Below are 18,710 nucleotides of genomic sequence, written 5' to 3' on the forward strand. Positions count from 1 at the left end.
TATTCAGAAGCTTATGTAACTGATGAATTATTTTTATTCATAATGTTAAACAGAATTTTGAAGTCCTGAGCTTCTTTTGATAATTCTTTTCTTCAAATCCCCAGCTTGTGTTCTAGTGTGAGTTTACCTACATGCAGCCACTTGAGATCAGAGACAGTGCCTGTCTCCTTGAATGCTGCCTCAACATAGTTCAAAAGGGTAAAGTATTTCAGTTTTTCTCAGCTGATTCTCAGTTGGAGCTTCTCATGTGAGTTACATTTTAGGTTTTTCTTAATTTTAGTTACAAGTTCCCTCTTGCCCTCCTGTGAGGGGTGTGCTTTTCTGCAACTAACTGTGCTTAGCCCCCTCTTATTTCTGGTTAAAATGAGTTTCTAGGAAAAGGAGGAGCCATAAAAATTTATAAAGGCCTCACTGGGAATGTTCTCCTGAATGAATTGCAGACTTTTTCAGTTTTGCCTTCTTGCAGTTCTGTTGTACCTGGTCACACAGGCAGGTTCTGTCTCTGGCATCTCTTAGGAACACTGTACTGAAAGGATCAGGTGTCCCTGCAGTCACCTCTCAGTCACTGGATGCCTGCTGTGGATTAATAGAAGACAGAGCTGGACACGTGAGTGGGTTCAGTGGGATCCCAGGATGCTCAGGGACCTTTGGGAAGGGTCTGAGGGAGCTGGGCTTGTTCAGCCTATGGGTGCTGGGAGGATTCTGGGGTACTGCAGGGAGTCTGCTGAGGAGATGGACCAAAGCCTTGGTTGTGTATGGTGGGAAGAGAACAAACACTGGTCAGAAGCTGAAACTTTGACCACAAGAAAAGGAGAAAAAGGCAGAGGAACAGCTTGAGAACAGTTGGAACAGGCTGACGCTCTCTGAACAACCTGCTCTGACCTCCCAGCTGGCCTGCCTTTGAGCAGGATGCAGAACTAGGCACCTTCTGAGCTTCTTCTACACCTGAATTGCCTTGTGATCATTTTTCAGGCTAGAAACTTGACCAGCAACTAGTAAGCCATTTCCAGTCCCTCTGGGCTCTCCCTGTGCCTTGTTCCTTGTCAAGGAAAAGTTTTTCTGTGCCATAGAAAATTTAGAATGATTCTGCCATTACTTCATTGTTTGAGGAGGGATGCCTGCTTAATTGCAGGGTAGGATGATCAGATGTGTGGGTTTGTTTTTTTTCTTTTTGCTATTAGCAATAATCAAGGTTTAGATGTCTGCAGCTGACTTCCCAAGCAAGTCACATACAGCAGCAATGGGGTACATCCAGAGGTGATAAGGAGTATCTTACTAACAATTCTGGAAGTATCTTACTACCTGCAGTGAAAAAAATCTTCATTTAGCCTGCAGTATTCTTTCTAGATAAAATAAGGTTGCTGATTTTTTTTTAACTTTAATTTTCTGGGTTTAAAGTACCTAAATTTCAGGCTGCTTCATTAAGAATTGAAATTTAATCACTAAAATATTCTATTTGTTGCCTCTGTTGCTCTGAACAAATGACTGTGCCTCCAATGTTTTTTGTTGTTAAGTACAACAAGGTGTCACAGAGGAGCCACACACAACCTGTACTTGCTTCCATATTAAAGAAACATAAAATAGCAATGGTCAGTTGTCAAAAGGCTCCCATGTTTATTTCTACATTATTTTTTATTTCTTAAAACCAATTTGTTTGCCTACTCTGATTCTTCTCACTACAAAATGAAATAATTTCTCTTGATAACAGTCTTTGGCTGAGGACTATGTCAAGATGAAGGGTGAGCACTGTACCAAGAGCACTTCTTTTTTCTAGTTTTGTTCTTTATTGTCTGACTTGGAGGTGGTTAATGAGCTTGGGTTATGCCTTCATCTGACTCCCATCTGAAAATCATGAGCCAGTCAAAATGCAGCAGGCAAGGAAGGGATCATAATTGTTACAAGTTAATGAAAGAGCTGCTTGGAGGTGAATGAGATGTGTCCATAGCAACAAGGTTCTTTTCATTCTTTGAAATGAGAAAATTCAGGTGGTATCTGAACAAGATCCCAGCTGCATCAGTTTCACTGCTTCTAAGTTGTTATATCCCTTCCTTGGACAGCTCTGACTCCTTACACTTGTGCCTTTATGGGGCTCTACTGAAGTCAGCTTCAGTGCCCCTCCCCAAGAAAGTTTCATTCTGTGGTTGCCTTTCTTGCCTCCAAGTGCATTACATTGCTGAGATACAAAAAAGATCTCTAGGTGGTGTGGTGTGGTGATGAATGTTCATTTATTTGATCATCTTCCCTCCCTGACACTTCAGTGACTCAGGATCCTTGTGAAACCTTAAGAGTTACTGAAATTCACAACAATGTTTATTTCAGTTACTGGATTGCACCTGCAAACCAACAAACTTCCATATGGAACTGCATTTCACTTTTAAGAAAGATGATAATTTAAAATTAATTCATAATTATTTTTTTTATAAAAGTGTCTTCTGATGAATTTTCCTTCTAAAAAATAAGTTCTTGTCAAGAAAAGGACAGACAACTCCTTAGTAAGTTAGATTAAGAAACCTCTACTCTAGCTATTGAATGTAGGACTCCAGAAAAGAGAAATATATTATACGGTTTTATTCTAACACTTTTGTTATAGCTCTATTAATAAAGTTTTGATGAAGTACATGAACCTTGCTAAAGCTGATTTAAGCATGGAATGTCTACAACGTAGTCAGCTACAATCATTTACTGCTCTGAGTAGAGTTGAAAAGTCTGATGTTTACATTGAATTTTGAAAGTACACGGGGGGGAAAAAAATGAAATAGGAAGAGCATTTACATCCATTTTAATTGGTGGCAGGCATAAATTCATCAAAACAAAAAAGGGGAAGAAAGACCATTTAGCAGAAACCTCAAAAAGTGCAGATCAAGATTTGTTAAATGACAATCTTTCAAGAGATTCTCCTGCAGGCTTGGCCTTTTAGACACCAAGGTCATTAAACACTGTCACAAAGAAGTTCTCAGGATAAATGAAGATGAAAGCAGACTGCAGAAACAAACTGCTTGTTTGATACATTTCAATCCGTTGGTGAAGGAGATCTCCTCAGGTAATTTACTTTTTCTTTTTTACTGCTTTGCTTCGAGGTAGTTGGTCTCCACCTGTTACAGATTTGTTTGAATTGTTTTTACCATAAATCTTTACATGGTGACTTATGCCACAAGTTACATAATATATTAACTTTCGTGCACAAAAATAAAATTGGGAAATAATTAAAGAACATAGAAAAATCACAATACTATTAAAGGGGAACATCTGATTCTGATATAAATTTGTACTGCAAGAATTTCATGATGGTCAGATGTGAAACTTTAAAAAAAAAGAAAAAGTACATCAAAATGAATAATGCTAGTAGTAATATAAAGCCCAATCACACAAGATCATTTCAAGATCAATGTAATAAATGCTTATTATTCAGCAGAGAAAAAAAATAATCAGGAACAATGTACAAAATAATAGTGCAAGAACAGCTGCAATCTATTTGTTCTCATCAGTTTTGAGATTTTGGTTAAAAACTTTACAGCTGGTGAGAGATGCTGCTGAAAAACTCAGATTCCACTCAGTGGGCTGATTAAGGCACATCTTTATGGACTTCAAATGTTCATTTTCTGTGTTCACCTCTATTGAATTCTGCGGCTCCGAGACTTTCACTTGTAGCGTGCTGTGGAAAAAGGGGTGGGAGAGGGGGAGAAAAATGAGAAAAAGTTTAGTACAGGATCCTCCCCTCCTGCAAACAAGCAAACTGATAAGAGGCAAGATAAGGTGGTGGCAGACTGCGTATACTGTTGGGGTGGTTTTCTTGTTTTACTGCACTATGTTCCAGAAACACCGAGATCAGCACCCGACTGCTCTGTGCTGTGCTGGAAATGGAGCTCAGGCTCCTTTGTGGGGAAGCAGCTGAGGTGTTGGGTTATCCCCAGAGGCTGCCCCAGGGCAGGCTCCTGCTGCTGCTGCTCTTTTGCACAGGGAGAGATGTGCTCTTGCCTAAATCCTGTCCTGCTGGCTACTGAAAAACCACAGAGCAGGCACTGGGCAAGAATCTGTGATTGGTTTTTTGGTGGTTTGTTTTTTTGTTTTTTTTTTTTTTTTTTCTGACATTAGTTCAGTACAGCTGTGAGGGAACTAATATGTAGACAGGTTTTATTTTCTTTTTTTCAAATACAGGAAAATTACTAACACCTAGCCTTTTGGGGGGATCACAAAGCAGACTAGGATGTGTGTAGATAGATTCTATATTCTATCCTATAGATTCAATGATTCCATACTCTCATTGTTGCCATATAGAAACACAAAATACAATTATAGAATGGTCTAAGTTGGAAGAGGTTTTAAAGGTCATCTATTCCAGCCCCTTGCAGTGAGCAGGGACATCTTCCTCTGGATCAGGTTCCTCAGAGCTCCATCCAACCTGACCCTGAATGTTTCCAGGGATGGGGCATCTCTCACCTCTCTGGGCAACCTCATTGTAAAAACTGTCATCACCCTCATTGTAAAAATTTTCTTCTTTAATATATAAAGCCCTGTAATTGTACACACTCAGAAGACAAGAAGGTACATTTTGGGAATCCTAATTTCAAACCCCTCTATCCCTACTATTTATTTTTTTTTTTTACTGCATACCTGCTGCAGTGAGGGAGAACACTATGTACTAGCAACTGCTCTGATATGCAAAGGTTTCTCACCATCCCTTTCAAAGATTTTTAAGAGCCCCAGGAATTACATGAAGTTGGAATTACTTCTAATTACCGAGATACTAAAAATAAAATTCTGTTTATTGTAATTAAGAGTAGGAAACAATGATCATGCTATAAGCTGCCTGCACACAGTTTCTACTACTGAAGTGGTGTTCAAGCAGCAAGGTTTAACTTGTAATGGCTTTTACAGGCTGCATTTCAGAAGCCCACGGCCACCACAGGACTTGGGTGCAAGCTATCAAGGATTCTATCTGCTGGACTGTACTGTTCACCTGGATGCTCAGTCTAGCTGAAGCCAATCACTAACTGTAAGACTACACCCTGAAACATACTAAGCTTGGGTTACTCAGATATTACTGAGGGATTAAACCTTTTATGTATCATGGCAAGAGGGAAAGACAGCTGTGTAACAGCTGAAGTGACTACTTTTTACAAAACTTCCATTCTTATGCATCTTTATGCAAGTTCTGCAGAAAGCTGCGTGCCTTTTTGCCATGGTCTTGAAACAGGCATTTCTTAGTTACTAACCACAAGTCTTAACCCTCCCTCACAGGTCTCTGCTTCCATGCCCTGCATTTCCTTGTGTCTGTAATCTCCTTGAGCTTTTGTCTTGTTCTTGCCTGGTTTTCCTTTCATTCTTCTCTGGTTTGCACACACTCCTGTTGCTCTGCTAATTTCCTTCCCCTGGGGAACACAGAGTGCAAGTGCAGGTGACAGAGCAGACATCAGTGAGGTCACTTTCTTCAATTTACCACCTCCTCAGACTTGGCCCCTTGCTCTGACTTCCTGTGAGGAAAGTCAAAGCCTTTTCTTATGGCCACGAGATTCAGGGGATAGAGGAGATGGCTCTAGGGCTGACTCCTGAGCCTTCCAGCTTTCTTCACCCCTCCCAAGCATGTGGTTTCCAGGCATGGCCCAGGTAGCAAAACTTTAACTCCCAACAGAAATAATCAACAGCTCAATGAAAAGACAAGTTTGGAATTTTGTTTGAGGTTTTTTGGGGGTTTTTTTGGTGGTTTTTGTTTTGGTGGTTTTTGGGTAACTTGGGAACTAAGAAATTGCAGGCTGTGAAGTTGGATATACCTGCAAAATGCTTTAGAAAGGACAGTATTTCTACTGCCTTTAAAGCAGTAGATAAATAAGAACTGTTTAAAGATAGGCAAATGCTAGGCAGAAAAAGATAAAGGTTTGGGCTTCTCCAATGATTTGGGGCATGGTTCCTTCTGTGTATAAATGAGGAATTGTACTAAATGGGTATGGCCCACTCTGCAAACAGCATTGCCAGCAGCATCAGAGCACAGGCAAGGACTTGGTGCAATTGTGACCATAATTCCTAATTCCTGTGACCTAATCCAAACACTGAGTGCTACAATATGACCTAACTGTACCTCCCAAGCAGTTGACTATAATGGTTTCCTTCTCTGAGGGACTCTCTTGCTCTTTGTACTTTTTCTGCAAGTTTCTGTACAAGGTATAAAAGGGAGGACTGAACTTTCAAAACTAGAACTCAAATATATGCTGATAATTGTCATTCAAGGATTGACCTCTTAGAAAAGAACTCTAGAAAACTCCAGATGTTGACATTTTAAAAAAAATTCATAAAAAGAGTTATATTAATGATTTTTCCAGTTCCCCAATATGGGTAAAATCAACATAAAAACCTTTAGATAAAAAGCTTAGAGACTTGCATTAATGTATTTACTAATCTAGTCTCCCACTTCCAAGTCTTGCTCTTCAGTCTTTTACCTCTAGTGATTTACTTTCTAGCTATTGATATAACAAAATATGAAACTCTTTATTTAAGTAGTATTTTTAAAATCAGATAATCTAATTAAGGTGTGAAACTAAATAGAAGCAGTTGAACATCTCCAGCCAGATCCATCAACAGGTTCTACTCTAAGCTGTGCTCTGCTTTCCCAAGGTGCTCTGTGCTTCAAGCATTTCTAAGATATGCTAAGAGATATTTCACACAGCAACCCTCCTGGCAGGAGAACTGCAGGATCCAGACCACTGCCTGGTTTGGTAGAGACTGGAATTAGGCTGTGGAGTATCTCTACATCCTCCTGGAGTTCTCCAGTACCAACCAGTAAGTGCACAGAGTTCCCTTTACCTTCCCAAACAACAGGCATTTACTGATCTTATACAATGGTCTCTAGCAAGGCAAGAATTGCCAGTCCTGAAGCCCCCTGTGCACTATTGCAGCAGTTATCACCTGGTTCTGTTTTATTCACTTGGGACTGACTCAGTTTATCAATTTCTGTGCATGTGATTTTTTGGAAGTCAGCTGTCATGTGGCTTGTGAATTCCAGCCATGGCTTGTTGAATAGTTCTGCTTTCACAGACAGACCAACAGTGCTGAAAGCTCAGTGAAAAAGAAGAAAACAGTCTTTATTTTTTTAATCATTCTCCATGTCACAAACTAGTGGTATTTCTTGAAAACTCAGATGCTTCTCTTCATCTTTAATGACATTACCCTCTACCATCCCTTGCCCTCTAGCTACCCTTGAAATGCTGGTAACGTATTTGATGCTTACTTTAGAAGATTTCACATTTCAGAGGGTAAAATAACTGGATCCTGATCATCCCTGTCTTTCCTTACAAGGCCAAAATAATAGAATAACATGGAAAGAAGAATACACCTTTTTGATCTGCATAAGAAAAAAGTGTAAAAGCATTCATGATACATTGCACTGATCTGAGACTTATGCAGGGAGGTTCAAAAATACTGAGTAGAAATAGCAAAACTTTAGCAGCATAGAAAATTTTTTTCTGCACAAACTATTCAAGCATTTCCCAGAAAAGGAAATAGTGGAATGTATTAGGTTAAAATGTACAACAACTCCAGCATCCTCAGCATGCTTTCAGAGATTGACTCCATGTTGCAACATACACTGAAATTGTCAGATTTATTGTGTCTACAGCTTTAAGTCATATTTCCACAATGCCAAAATTCAACAAAGAAATCTACCAAGAAATGTCTCAATTCCATTTATCAAATTGATTCTCATTGTAATAAGAAATATTTTTCAGCTGAGTAACTTGAATCCCATTTGGCAATCAGAGAGAAAAAAAAATACCCTGGAAATGGATGGCATACTCAACTGCATCAAAACAAGCAGTGCCCAGGGAATCATTTAAAAATTAGACATAAGAGCTGAGTTTAACTCAACTGGAGTACTAAGAACAATAAAACTGTACACAAGGCTTCTAAAACCAATCCAGGAGGAGAACAGGAGAAAAAACATAGGGTAAGAAGTCAGAATCAGCCATAATATCAGACTGAAATTATGGTGGAAAAATTTCTTTTGCTCTTCACATTAACTCAGAAATATTTTCTTGGTTTGAATACAACCCCACAACAAACAAACAAAAAAATCCCAACAAAAAAAATAAGAGTGGAAAGAAGAAAGGAAATAGGAATGAAATACATGAGAAATATAACTGAGAGGTTAGTGGGAATTGTTGAGTACTTGGGGCACTTCAGTAGACTGAGATATCTACAGTGTTCAAGCTTTAAGCTGAGCTTGTACGACCATCCAGCAGTGGGTGTTTGCTGCACCTTTTATGTCACTAACTCATCTTCAAAGAGCAGCACAACAGTAAAAGACACAGCATAGTTTATGCATTTCCAGCTAAAAGTTTGGAAGTGGAATAGATGAAAATAGTTTCAGAGTGCAGTCACAAAAGTAACATGACTTTCTCCCCAAAGACAGTCAGCTACAGAAAGTGTTCTTGCTCCCTTAAATATTACATAGCATAGGCAACATAAAAGGTCTAAATAGCAACTTCATTGCAGAAACTGGGAGCTGAAACAAGATGGTTTTGTTTGTTTTTTTTTTTAAAAAAGGAATTATCAGTCTTCTGCAGCCAAGGAAGCAGAATTCAGTCCCAGAGCTCCCCAGACTACAGGACAGCTTTGAATACATGTTGACAAGTTTAATTATAGATGAAATTCCTGTCTCCCTTGAAGTCAATTATTTAAAACAGCCTGGCTTGGAAAGGTATTTAGAACTGTGATCTTATTGACAAGAATCACTATATTTTGTTTTAATACAGACTATTAAGCAGTCCCCAGAAGGCACAGTATTGTTAAAGAAGGAGGAAGCAAAATATTAATGTAAGCTGCTATTTAAATGGGTATGAAAACAGGATAACATTTTAGGGCTAGTAATAAACCTGCTAAAGAAAAAAAAAATCAGTTTTCTGATTGCATATTTTGATTTTGAATGGCATTTTGGTTTAAATAGTTTTGAATGAGGTAATGTAAGACTAAAGCTTGGAGGTTCAGAACTAAGTATCTGTTCAGGCTGTTCTCAGAGGGAAACCAAGTGCCAGCATCACAAGTTTCTTAAATTTTAAAAATAAATGATTGCTACAGAATGCTTTGAATTTCATGTAAGTGCCCCAATAAGAACATTGAAACCTAACTTTAAGAAATATTTTTGTTACAATATCTGACTTCTATTTCAAAAGAAAACATGACACAGATAAAAGCACCATCCAAGTGAGGATAATACTTTTTTAAAGAAAAATACCATACGGTAACTTAAATCTTCCAGAAAAATAATTTTCAGCTAGGCTGATATTTCATGTACAGGAGGATAATCCATCATTTGAAGCAGATAATCAAGATTTCAATAGTTTGAAATAAAGTTTGAGGGGAAGCCTGTTTCAGTAAAATGTTGAGTATAATCTCTCCATACTTCTGAAATCTTCACCTTAGATAAGAGGGACCTTTGACAAGATCCATCTGAAAATAGTGATTTGCTAAAGCATCTTCATTTTTAATTATGTGAAATATGAAAATATAGTTCCTAGCAGGATTACAATTTAAAATATTCTACCCTGAGCTGTAAAGAGAAAACAAAGAATAAGGACACCTACATAAGACCTGCTGGGAAAACCATGAAGAATAGAGTCACATTACTCACTAAGGGCTGACAACCAACATATAACATCCAAAAACAAGAAGAAAGGCATAAAGTTCTGCTTTTGAAAGGATTGAAAATCCTAAACTAGTGTTAAATGAAGGTCATTTCTACTGGTAGGTGGGCAGTAAGAAAAAGAGGTCTAAAGTCAAGCATCACTGAAGAGCCACAGCCACATCAAGCCACCTCCCCCAGTTCTAGATAAAGGAAGATAAAGGAAGAGCAGAGGATGGAGAGTAGGTGAGCTGGCACAGACACTGAAAGAAAAATTTCCCAATTTTCAGAAAATGTATGGCAACTGAAGTCAAGTTTAAGAAAAGTTTTGCCTGCTGTCATATTAAAATAGATGCTATTTTATGTGCAAAATGAAGAGACAAATTAGACTTACACTGAGTGTTCATAATTAGATCTCTACCTCTTATAGTTAACTTATAAAACTCCAAACCACTTGAAGAAAAGCCAGATTATAAGGGAGAGAATGAAACAAGTCCCTTTTAGATGAAGAAAATCCCTTGTTTCAAGTGATTTGAATTGATTTTTAGAAGCTTTTCCTTGTGAACTCCCACCCTGATATGAGTGGTAAAGGAAGAAATGTCATGTCCTGTCCTGTCCTGTCATCCCAGCATGCAGCACTGGCTGCTGCTTTAGTAGGTCCACAGCCTCCTTTGCATCTGTGATAAATCCACTTTTTCTAATATTCAGTACACTGTAAGTGTACTCCCTAAGAAGGAGTCTTTTAGAGTGTCCCATTCTTATGTTGGCAACTGGTTCCTCTTGTTTTAGGTTGGCTCTCTTGAAGCCTTTTTGGACCTAGTTTGGCCAAGTCCAAAGCATGTCCTTGTGGTCTTCAGTGTTACAAAGAAACACACTGAGCCCTTCTCATGAAAAGAGAGCACAAATGCTTACCTAAAACCATGCTTAGACAATTTTCTCTGCCACCACAGACAGTAACAGTGTTTTGGTGTTGCTAAAAAATTAAAATGGTCAGAACATAGATTTACAGTAAAAGGGAACTGCCCCCCATCAAATGCATTGCTGAAGCAACAGTTCACAGGTCAAGTGGTAACAAACAACAACAGATCTACCATCCACCTTATCTTGAATCAAACAAGCAATCTGAAAAAGTGATGAGTTCACTTCCATTGCTAGAGTGAGAACACAGCTGCTTCTCACTGCTTGCTATTACCTTGAGCTGTCAGAACTCAGCTGCTTTTATTCCCACTTGGACATTCTCACAAAAACTGAACACACACAAGAAGTTGATAGCAACGTTCTGCCTACCTGTCACAATGCTTCAGAATAAAACACCAGCACAACACCTCTCTCTTTCAAGAGTATTTGGTAAGATCAATAAAACTTGAAGAGAACCTTCAGATATCCACCAAAAACGTGTACATAAGAACATGTCAAGCATGACAACAGAACAATGATACAATTTATGATACAACACCAATACAAATACATTCCAAAGAACATATGAATGAATAATGATGTTTTCATGTGCATTAAACTTCCAGATGCAGGGATTATGTTTGAAGACACATGCATGCACAGCTAGAAATCATGTCTCTCTTTTTAGCCAGTCGCTATACACTCTAACTAAAAACTAAAAACATTAATATGATTTCCTTGGCTAGTACAGATACAATGTTAAATCAACATGCCAAAACAAGAGATCTTTTTCTATTTCAGACAAACCCCTGATACTGCAACAGTATCCCTAAAAAAAGATATGGGGTTGCAAGTGTGGAGGAAAAAACGTAACTGTAACTCTTTGTCTTTTAACATTTCCTTTATCAGTGAATTTTCTGTTATATCCTTGCTAACAACAACAGTCAATATGAGAAACTATGAGTAAAAGGGAAAATAATAAAAATTGTAAATGAAATAATGTAACATATCAAAATAGTTATCAGATTTCCTAAAGTTCCAAAACTGAAAGTTATCAGGTAAATAAAGTTGAATCCCAATTAAAACTAACATGAGACCATATCACATTAATAGGCCTTTCATTGCCATAACAAGAAAAAAAGTTTAAAGATAAATATAATTTGAATGCAAAGTCTTCTGAACTATGAAATAAATGAGAGAGCTCTTTCTTCACTTGCAAAAAAGAAACAGATATTACCCTTTCCTTTTCTGGTTCTGGCTACTTTACAGCAATCTTGTGTCAAGGTTTGAGCTTCTTGAAAACAAGGTTTTTATTTTGGCCCCCAAGTCAGTGAATTAAAATACAAAATATCAGTCTATAATTAAAAAATGCTATGGTTGGGAAAAGAAGGGTTACAGTGAATGAGCTTAATATGAAGAATGTTATGTATCACAAAAAGCAAAAGAAGCTATACAAGCACCACAGTATTGTTTATATTATAACTTAAATTAACTCCTCAGTTTATTACCAGGAGTAGCTGCCTATAACACAGATGGGGCCATAAGATTTTGCTCTGATATTCTGAATTAATTGTTTTTATTTTCTATTCTATGGGCAGTACAATCAGATCAGCTAACACAATATTGTTTACACAAAAGAATACTTCTTTAAATTTAATTTAATTCCTATTGCTGAACTTTTTTTTTTTTTTTTTTTTTTTTTTTTTAACCTGGTGAATATTTTACTCCTTGGTAATAGAAATGAAATGAGTTGAGACATCTGTTTAAGGAGAACTTGTCACTCAACAGAAGAAATAATTTGCCCTGCTTTGTAAATTATATAGTGGTCTTTCTGAGATCACAGTTGTATTAAAATGTATCATAATGATCTAGGTTTAAATATTGATTTAATTGCACACTAGCCAAAGAAGATTCCAAGCCAACACATTTAGCATTACTGTACTTGTCTAGAATAATTCTGTGTTTCCAGTTCCTCTGCAAGGATTCAATGTGCAAACCTTCTGGAGTCAGCAGACTTCATCTGGCATTGAATGGATACTAAAATAGATCTTTGAATTAAAACTTCTCAGAAGTACACAGTACTATTTTCTTACTATATACTTATAAAACCATTACAGACTTATATTAGAAGTAATTCAGTTATTTTTTTTTTTCAAAAACACAACTTTGTATAGTAACTTTATGTAAATACACTGAATTTCTGCTTCATTTTATAAATTACCCTTCCTCACACTGAAAACCTACAGAGTAGATTGAGGTTCCATTCCTTTTGGAACCAATAACACGTTGCAACTGACTACAGATACAGCAAAACTTATTTTGTTGTCTCTCTGAACTATGTTAATGCTTTTTCTTTCATCTTGGTGGATTATAGCTCTAATAGAACATAACTCATCCACTGCAGCTGAAATAGTTATGTAAAATATTATATACCTTTTATAATTGCATTGAGTTATTACAATGCTATGTTTAACTTCATGAATTATTTGAAATTAAAATGAGCATCATGCAATTAAAAAAAAAAAAAGAAAAAAGAAAGAAAGAAAGAAAGAAAAAATCTAAGGTGGTGTTTGGCTTCTCCAATTCCTTAAGACTGCAATTTTAAGATGAAGGGGGGAACAGGAACTTACCTACTTGGTACTTTGGGTAATAAGTTGCCATTTGTCCACTACTGCATGATTGTCTCTTATGCCTTTTTCTTATATTTGTATCAGTGGTCTCCCATTGTGGACTTTTTCTTTTGTTTATTCTGATAAGAACTTCAGAACTGCCAACAAGATTATCATCATGGTTTACACTACTACTACTTAATTTCCTGCTGTGAAACTGGTCATCCAGTCTTTCAGTCACTTTAGGAGAATTAGATCCTTTAGATGTTTCCATTCCATTTTCTTGTTTCTTTAATGTATTTTGCTTTGTAGAATGGGACCTTAAAAGAAGGTGTCTTTTTTCTTCCATATAGGTCTGATTGCTTTCAACAGCCTCAGGAGAATAAATGGCATTATTTAACTTAAATGAGTTGTGCTGCTCAATATGCTTGATTTTTCTCAGAAATATCCTGCAATCTTTAAAGGTTTTGGCTTTCCCAGTATTCTGAAACAGTTTATCTTGGCTTTGTTCTTTTCTAACGTTTTGTTGGCAGCAAAATGTTCCATTTTTCTCTGCATGTGACTTAAGTATATTTGCTAAACCAGGATGTGGGTTAAAGTCAGAAGCTCCCATCATCTGTTGAACAAATGCATCTCTGGCTTCATTTTCAGCTGGCAAGAGGCTACTCTGAGATTCTACCAAAGTCTGAGTGGGCTGAATTTCTACTGCATTTTTTTCCTGGAGCTTGGGCATTTCATCACTGCTTTCCACACTCATACTTTTGAACAACTGACTTTGGCAAAAGAACTGTAAATTTTTCTTTTTTGATCTCCAGCCTCCAGGAACCTGGTTATAGAGCTTTTTTGCTTGTCCCCACCTATCACGCTGTAACTTCTTAAATTCATTTCTTTTTAACCTGGCTAACGTGAAGTTACTTTTCATGCTTAAGACTGGAGACCTCACCATGTTACGTAGCATTTGTAACTTCCCTGCTGGTTTTGAAGGAGAGGATAGTGCAAACTTTTTAAAGTGCTTTCTGAAAGGGCAAGTACTAAGATCAGACTGCTTGGTTTCCATCTTTCCCTCTCTGGTACTAACTACTTCTAGAGGATTGCGAGCATTTGCCTTTCTCACTAGAGAGAGAGACTGTGTTTCTGTAGTTTGCATGAACCAGGTGCAGAGTTCATTCATGTTACACTTTTTCTGAAAAAGCATTTTTATGGGTGATGTTTCAAATTCTACGAGGCAAGAGTCTAGAGGGTCTGACATGTCAGTATTACACTCTTGTTCAACGGGATCCCTTTTTTCACGTACACATTTATCAAACTCACTTCCCCCAACTCGCAGCCAGGTATTAGTTATCTGTTCAAATCTATTATTTAATTCTTCCAACAAAGTGTCACTTGAAGTGGAGGTAGCCCACCACCTGAGAGAGGGATTAGATGAAAAAATGGGATCTGATGACACATCATTAATGGGCCCAAATTCACCATCCTTAAGATCCTTTTTTGCATGTCCTGAATTTCTCAGCTCAGAGGTATCTTTGGATGCTGTGCTCTGGTTTGATTGCCTGTGTTTATCCTTCCGGTCTTTCGCTTTTTTCAAATGAAGTTTGTAAGATTTATGGAGTAAGGCACTTCTACAAGTAAATGCACTAGAAGATGCTAATGAATGTAAAAAATGCAGTGAGGGTTTTTTATCTCTAGCAGAATGTCTCAAAGGAATTTCACGCTTTCTTGACACAGCTGCAATAACACTGTTGGATCCCTCCTCTCTCAAATCCTTCTGCGTGCTCTTTGCTTGACCCACATTGTTACACTGTTGGTTTTTTCTCTCCTGTGGGATGGTTTTTTCTAACACATTCTGCTGGTGTAAAGGAGGCAAACAGTTGCTGATACTCACTTTCCTTTCCTGAGGTGAAACTCTGTTAAAAGTCACTGATATGCCAGATATTTTGACTTTTGCTGGCCTCCCAGGTTTCCTGATGGTGGTTAAGGGTTTAATGGGCCGTATGATATTGCTGCAAGGATGTGGTGATGCCAGCTTGCCCTTGATGGGTCTGACATAGTCATAACCAGAGACCACGTTTTCAGTAGAAGACTTCTGCAAAGCTTTTACTATTTCAGTCAAAGCATTTTCAGTTTCTGAATCGTGCCTTGCTTTGCTGGGGTCATTGGTAAAATTAGAATCAATGTGTTGTGTGGGCAGAATACTGATGACATTTTGATTACCTTCACAGACATGTCTCTTGGTTCTTCTTGACCTTCCAAAAACAACTGTCACAGTAATGTTTTTGTTGCTGTTAACTTCTTCCATTGTTGCTGCATCAGATTTGGCACTTTTACCATCGCTGTTAAGTTCAAGTCTACGTTCTGTGCCTTCAGTCACATCTATTTTTGGTTTTGGAGGCCGCCCAATAGGTCTCTTAACCTGTTTAACAACTTGAGGACCTATTTTCTTTGGTCTACCAGGTTTTCTTTTTAAAACCAATTCACTGTTACTGCCCGCTTTCTCCACAGCTTCCTCATTTTGTTTCGAGTCACTTAAGTTACTTTGACCAACTGGACAAGAGCTTGTAATTGCTTCAGCATAAACACAACCTGACTCCTCCTTGGGACCATTTTCACTGCAATCAAAATCTTTTACACACATTGCATGGGAAAGGTTTCCTGTGGCCTGTTTGTCTAGCAAAGTGTTTGTGTGCCCCTGGAAGAAACAAATATCTGTGCTTCCTTTAGAAGATGCAGCTGCAGATGTCAAAGTGTATTTGACTCCTTCACTACTATTAACCTCTGAGACAAACATCAGCTTAATAGGACTTGAGTAGTGTAAAGGAGAGGAGATCTCCCCAGCTTCAGAAGTGGAATGCAAGTCCCCAATTCTGGATGTTGAACTGGATGAATCAAAGGTCAGAGATTTCAGAAGGCCCTGGTTCATTTCTTGATCTATAACCATTTGTTTCTTTGCTGTCACACACAGAGTTTTGGTTTTACTGCTGCTTGGCACATGTGGCTGTGAAAAGAAGCTTTGTCCTGGGCATCCTATGTCACTCAGAGTGGAAGGTAAGCCTCTGACAGCAGATGGGTTCATAATCTGTTCATAAACGTTATCTTTTAATTTTTGGCTTATTTTGTAGCTATCCAGGAACGAGCTGTTAGTCTTTCTGGCTAAGTTTATTGTATCTTCTAAACGCTCTACAACAACTTGCAGGTTTGTGTCCCTCACAATTCTGCTTATGTTTATGTCACTGCATGTTTCAGCATGAACATCTTTCTTTATTTTCATTTTTTCCAAACTTTCTAAAGACTTTTTTGCATTGGGTGACTTTCTAAACACAATGTTGTTCGTTACATACACAGAGTACCATCCAGGAGGCACAATGTTACGTTTAGTTCTTCCCAAGACTCCATTGCTCTCATCCTTCAGGTGAATCTGATCAGTGTCTTCTATGCTTGCACAATCTCTCTGTGTTTTTGTGAGTTTCAGCTGGCTAGCTGCAATAGCACTGTTTTCTGAGAGAACTAGAAAGCCAGAGCTAGCTTGAAAATTAGTAAGAGGTAGTTTGAAAGACTCTGTTTGGTGTACTGGAAAGCACATTGGTTTGGTTTGGCAATTCACACATGGGTTACTTTCGAGTTGTTGCAAAGCCTCATCTTCTATGACAGTAAAACTGTGTCTTTTATTTGGATATATTTTATCATTCTTTTTGGTAGATTTCTTTGCATTTCTCTCAGAAATCGGCCTCTTCCTTACCAGAGTTTCATCAAGGCTTGCAAGCTCTCTCTTGATCTGCAAAGACTGTCTCCGGATGAATGGTGAATCAGGAGAATTGTAAGTTGCAAATAAAGTTTCCTGACGCTTGCGAAACCTCGTTTGGATAATTTTATTTTCCATTTGTTTCTCATGTTGGTGAAGTAATTCCATAAAGCTGTAATCACTCGCCTTAGCATTATGCAAAAGAGAGGTTATGAAGTCTCCTACTTTGACATCGTTTTCTGGTGCCCTATCACTGCTAGACAGTTTTACAAGATTTGTTGCTATATCTGTAGTGTCTATTGATTTTAACTTTTCGTTAATACGGTCCATTAAGTCTTGAAAAATGGCAGAATGTTCCCCTTTCTCAGCCTTCTCAGAATTTATATAATAATCGTGACTTCCTTGGTCTGTTGATAGCAATGCTCCATCTGAATACGTGGCCTCTTTTCCTCCACACGTTTTACCATCAGATTCAAATTCTCCTTTGCTTCCTTCAGCTGGCAGGAGGGATGGAGGCTGGTTGATGGATACTTCAGGCTTGTTATTGTCTAAAGCTGGAAAATCTATAACTGATCCTTCTGTTGATTCAAATTCTTTACACTGTACAGGTGACAGGGGAGGTGGTGATGGGCTGCGAGACCTACTTGAATTTTTAACAGTGTTCAAGAGCTCACAGTCCTTAGGTGAGTACGTACAGGCTGCTGCTTTCACAGAATGTCTGTTATAATTTTGCCATTGTTCAGCACAGTACTTATGAGAACTACAGGTTTTGTTCACCATTGTTGTAATACATCCAATTGCTACAGCTTGGCATGACAAAGAATGGAAATCTTTAACACAGACAGACAGAGGTGGTAAACAAGTGTTTGGTCTTTCATTTTGTAAACAGCACCTTTTTGTCAGCACATGTCCATTGCAATTGCAAAATGAAATGTGGACATCCTCTTCAGAAAGGGAACTGGAAGTTTCAGAGTGGACAAAATGGGTTTGCTTGCAACTGCAAACAAGAGGAACATTTTCATCTTGTATTAAGAATTTTAACATAGCCAAAGCCTGTTGCCAGTGATATGAACAAAAAGACTCCAAAACTTTGCTTAATGTTGATTTTCCTTTTTCCAAATTAGCTGTTTCCTCTGAATTTGCATCAGTTGTTGAGCTTGAACTGAAAATGAAAACAAATCAAAACAAAATATAAATTACAGTAAAACACCATATCTAATGTTTGCTATAATGGTTAAACTCAAGCCTAAATCCCTCAAGTTTACCAAACAGTTGTGTTCTACTTGCACTATTCATACTTCCAAGTGTCACTAGCAATGATGTGCATCTTATCTACAGCAGTTAAGAGTCCTACCATTAAAAAAAAAAAAAAAAAAAAAAAAGGCAGGAACAAAACCTCAGCATCAGCCTGGCAGCTCAGTATCAGTCTCCTTTCACAACTGAGGCATGGGAAGGTAAATGACTTGCCTAAGGTCACAAGTCAAGGCTGCAGCAGAGGCAAGAATGGATCCATCTCTCCTGAATCCCACCCTAAGATATAACTATACCACTGAATGTTCTTCAGGATGCTCTTTAAAGATCCTCCAAGAGATTTATTATTCATTTATGCATTTCTTTTTAAAGTGCACTTAATAGGCTAACAGAAGAGGGGGAAAAGGGTCACTTGTTACTGTTCTTGGTAGATAAAAGTTTCCCTTTTAGTTTTTAAATAAATTGCAGTGGTGCATCCCAGTCTCTTCACTGCAATATATTACACACACACGTGTGTGCTCACACATGGATTGCTTCATTAAACAGAGATAATCACCACTGGAATAAATAATTTTTGTGACAAAACTTAATATCCTTTAAGTCTCAATTA

At 37.8% G+C, this 18,710-nt stretch overlaps 1 protein-coding gene across 5 annotated transcripts in view; it reads right to left on the minus strand.

The window, feature by feature from the left end:
- Positions 1-2,553: 2,553 nt before the first annotated feature.
- Positions 2,554-18,710, minus strand: part of LCORL (ligand dependent nuclear receptor corepressor like) — a 66,896-nt gene continuing 50,739 nt past the window's right edge. For 2 of the 5 annotated variants that reach the window (XM_030449871.1, XM_030449872.1), the window contains exons 6-7: positions 13,135-18,011; positions 3,563-3,652 (exon numbers count right to left, since the gene is read on the minus strand). In XM_030449871.1, the coding sequence (XP_030305731.1) occupies positions 3,639-3,652; positions 13,135-18,011 (4,891 nt within the window). In that variant the 3' untranslated portion in view covers positions 3,563-3,638. Of the gene's footprint in view, positions 3,653-13,134; positions 18,012-18,710 lie in introns of all 5 variants that reach the window. The other 3 variants (XM_030449869.1, XM_030449874.1, XM_030449875.1) reach the window with 3 other exon arrangements.

Source organism: Calypte anna, chromosome 4A, assembly GCF_003957555.1.
Source record: "Calypte anna isolate BGI_N300 chromosome 4A, bCalAnn1_v1.p, whole genome shotgun sequence".
Lineage (NCBI taxonomy): Eukaryota > Metazoa > Chordata > Aves > Apodiformes > Trochilidae > Calypte > Calypte anna.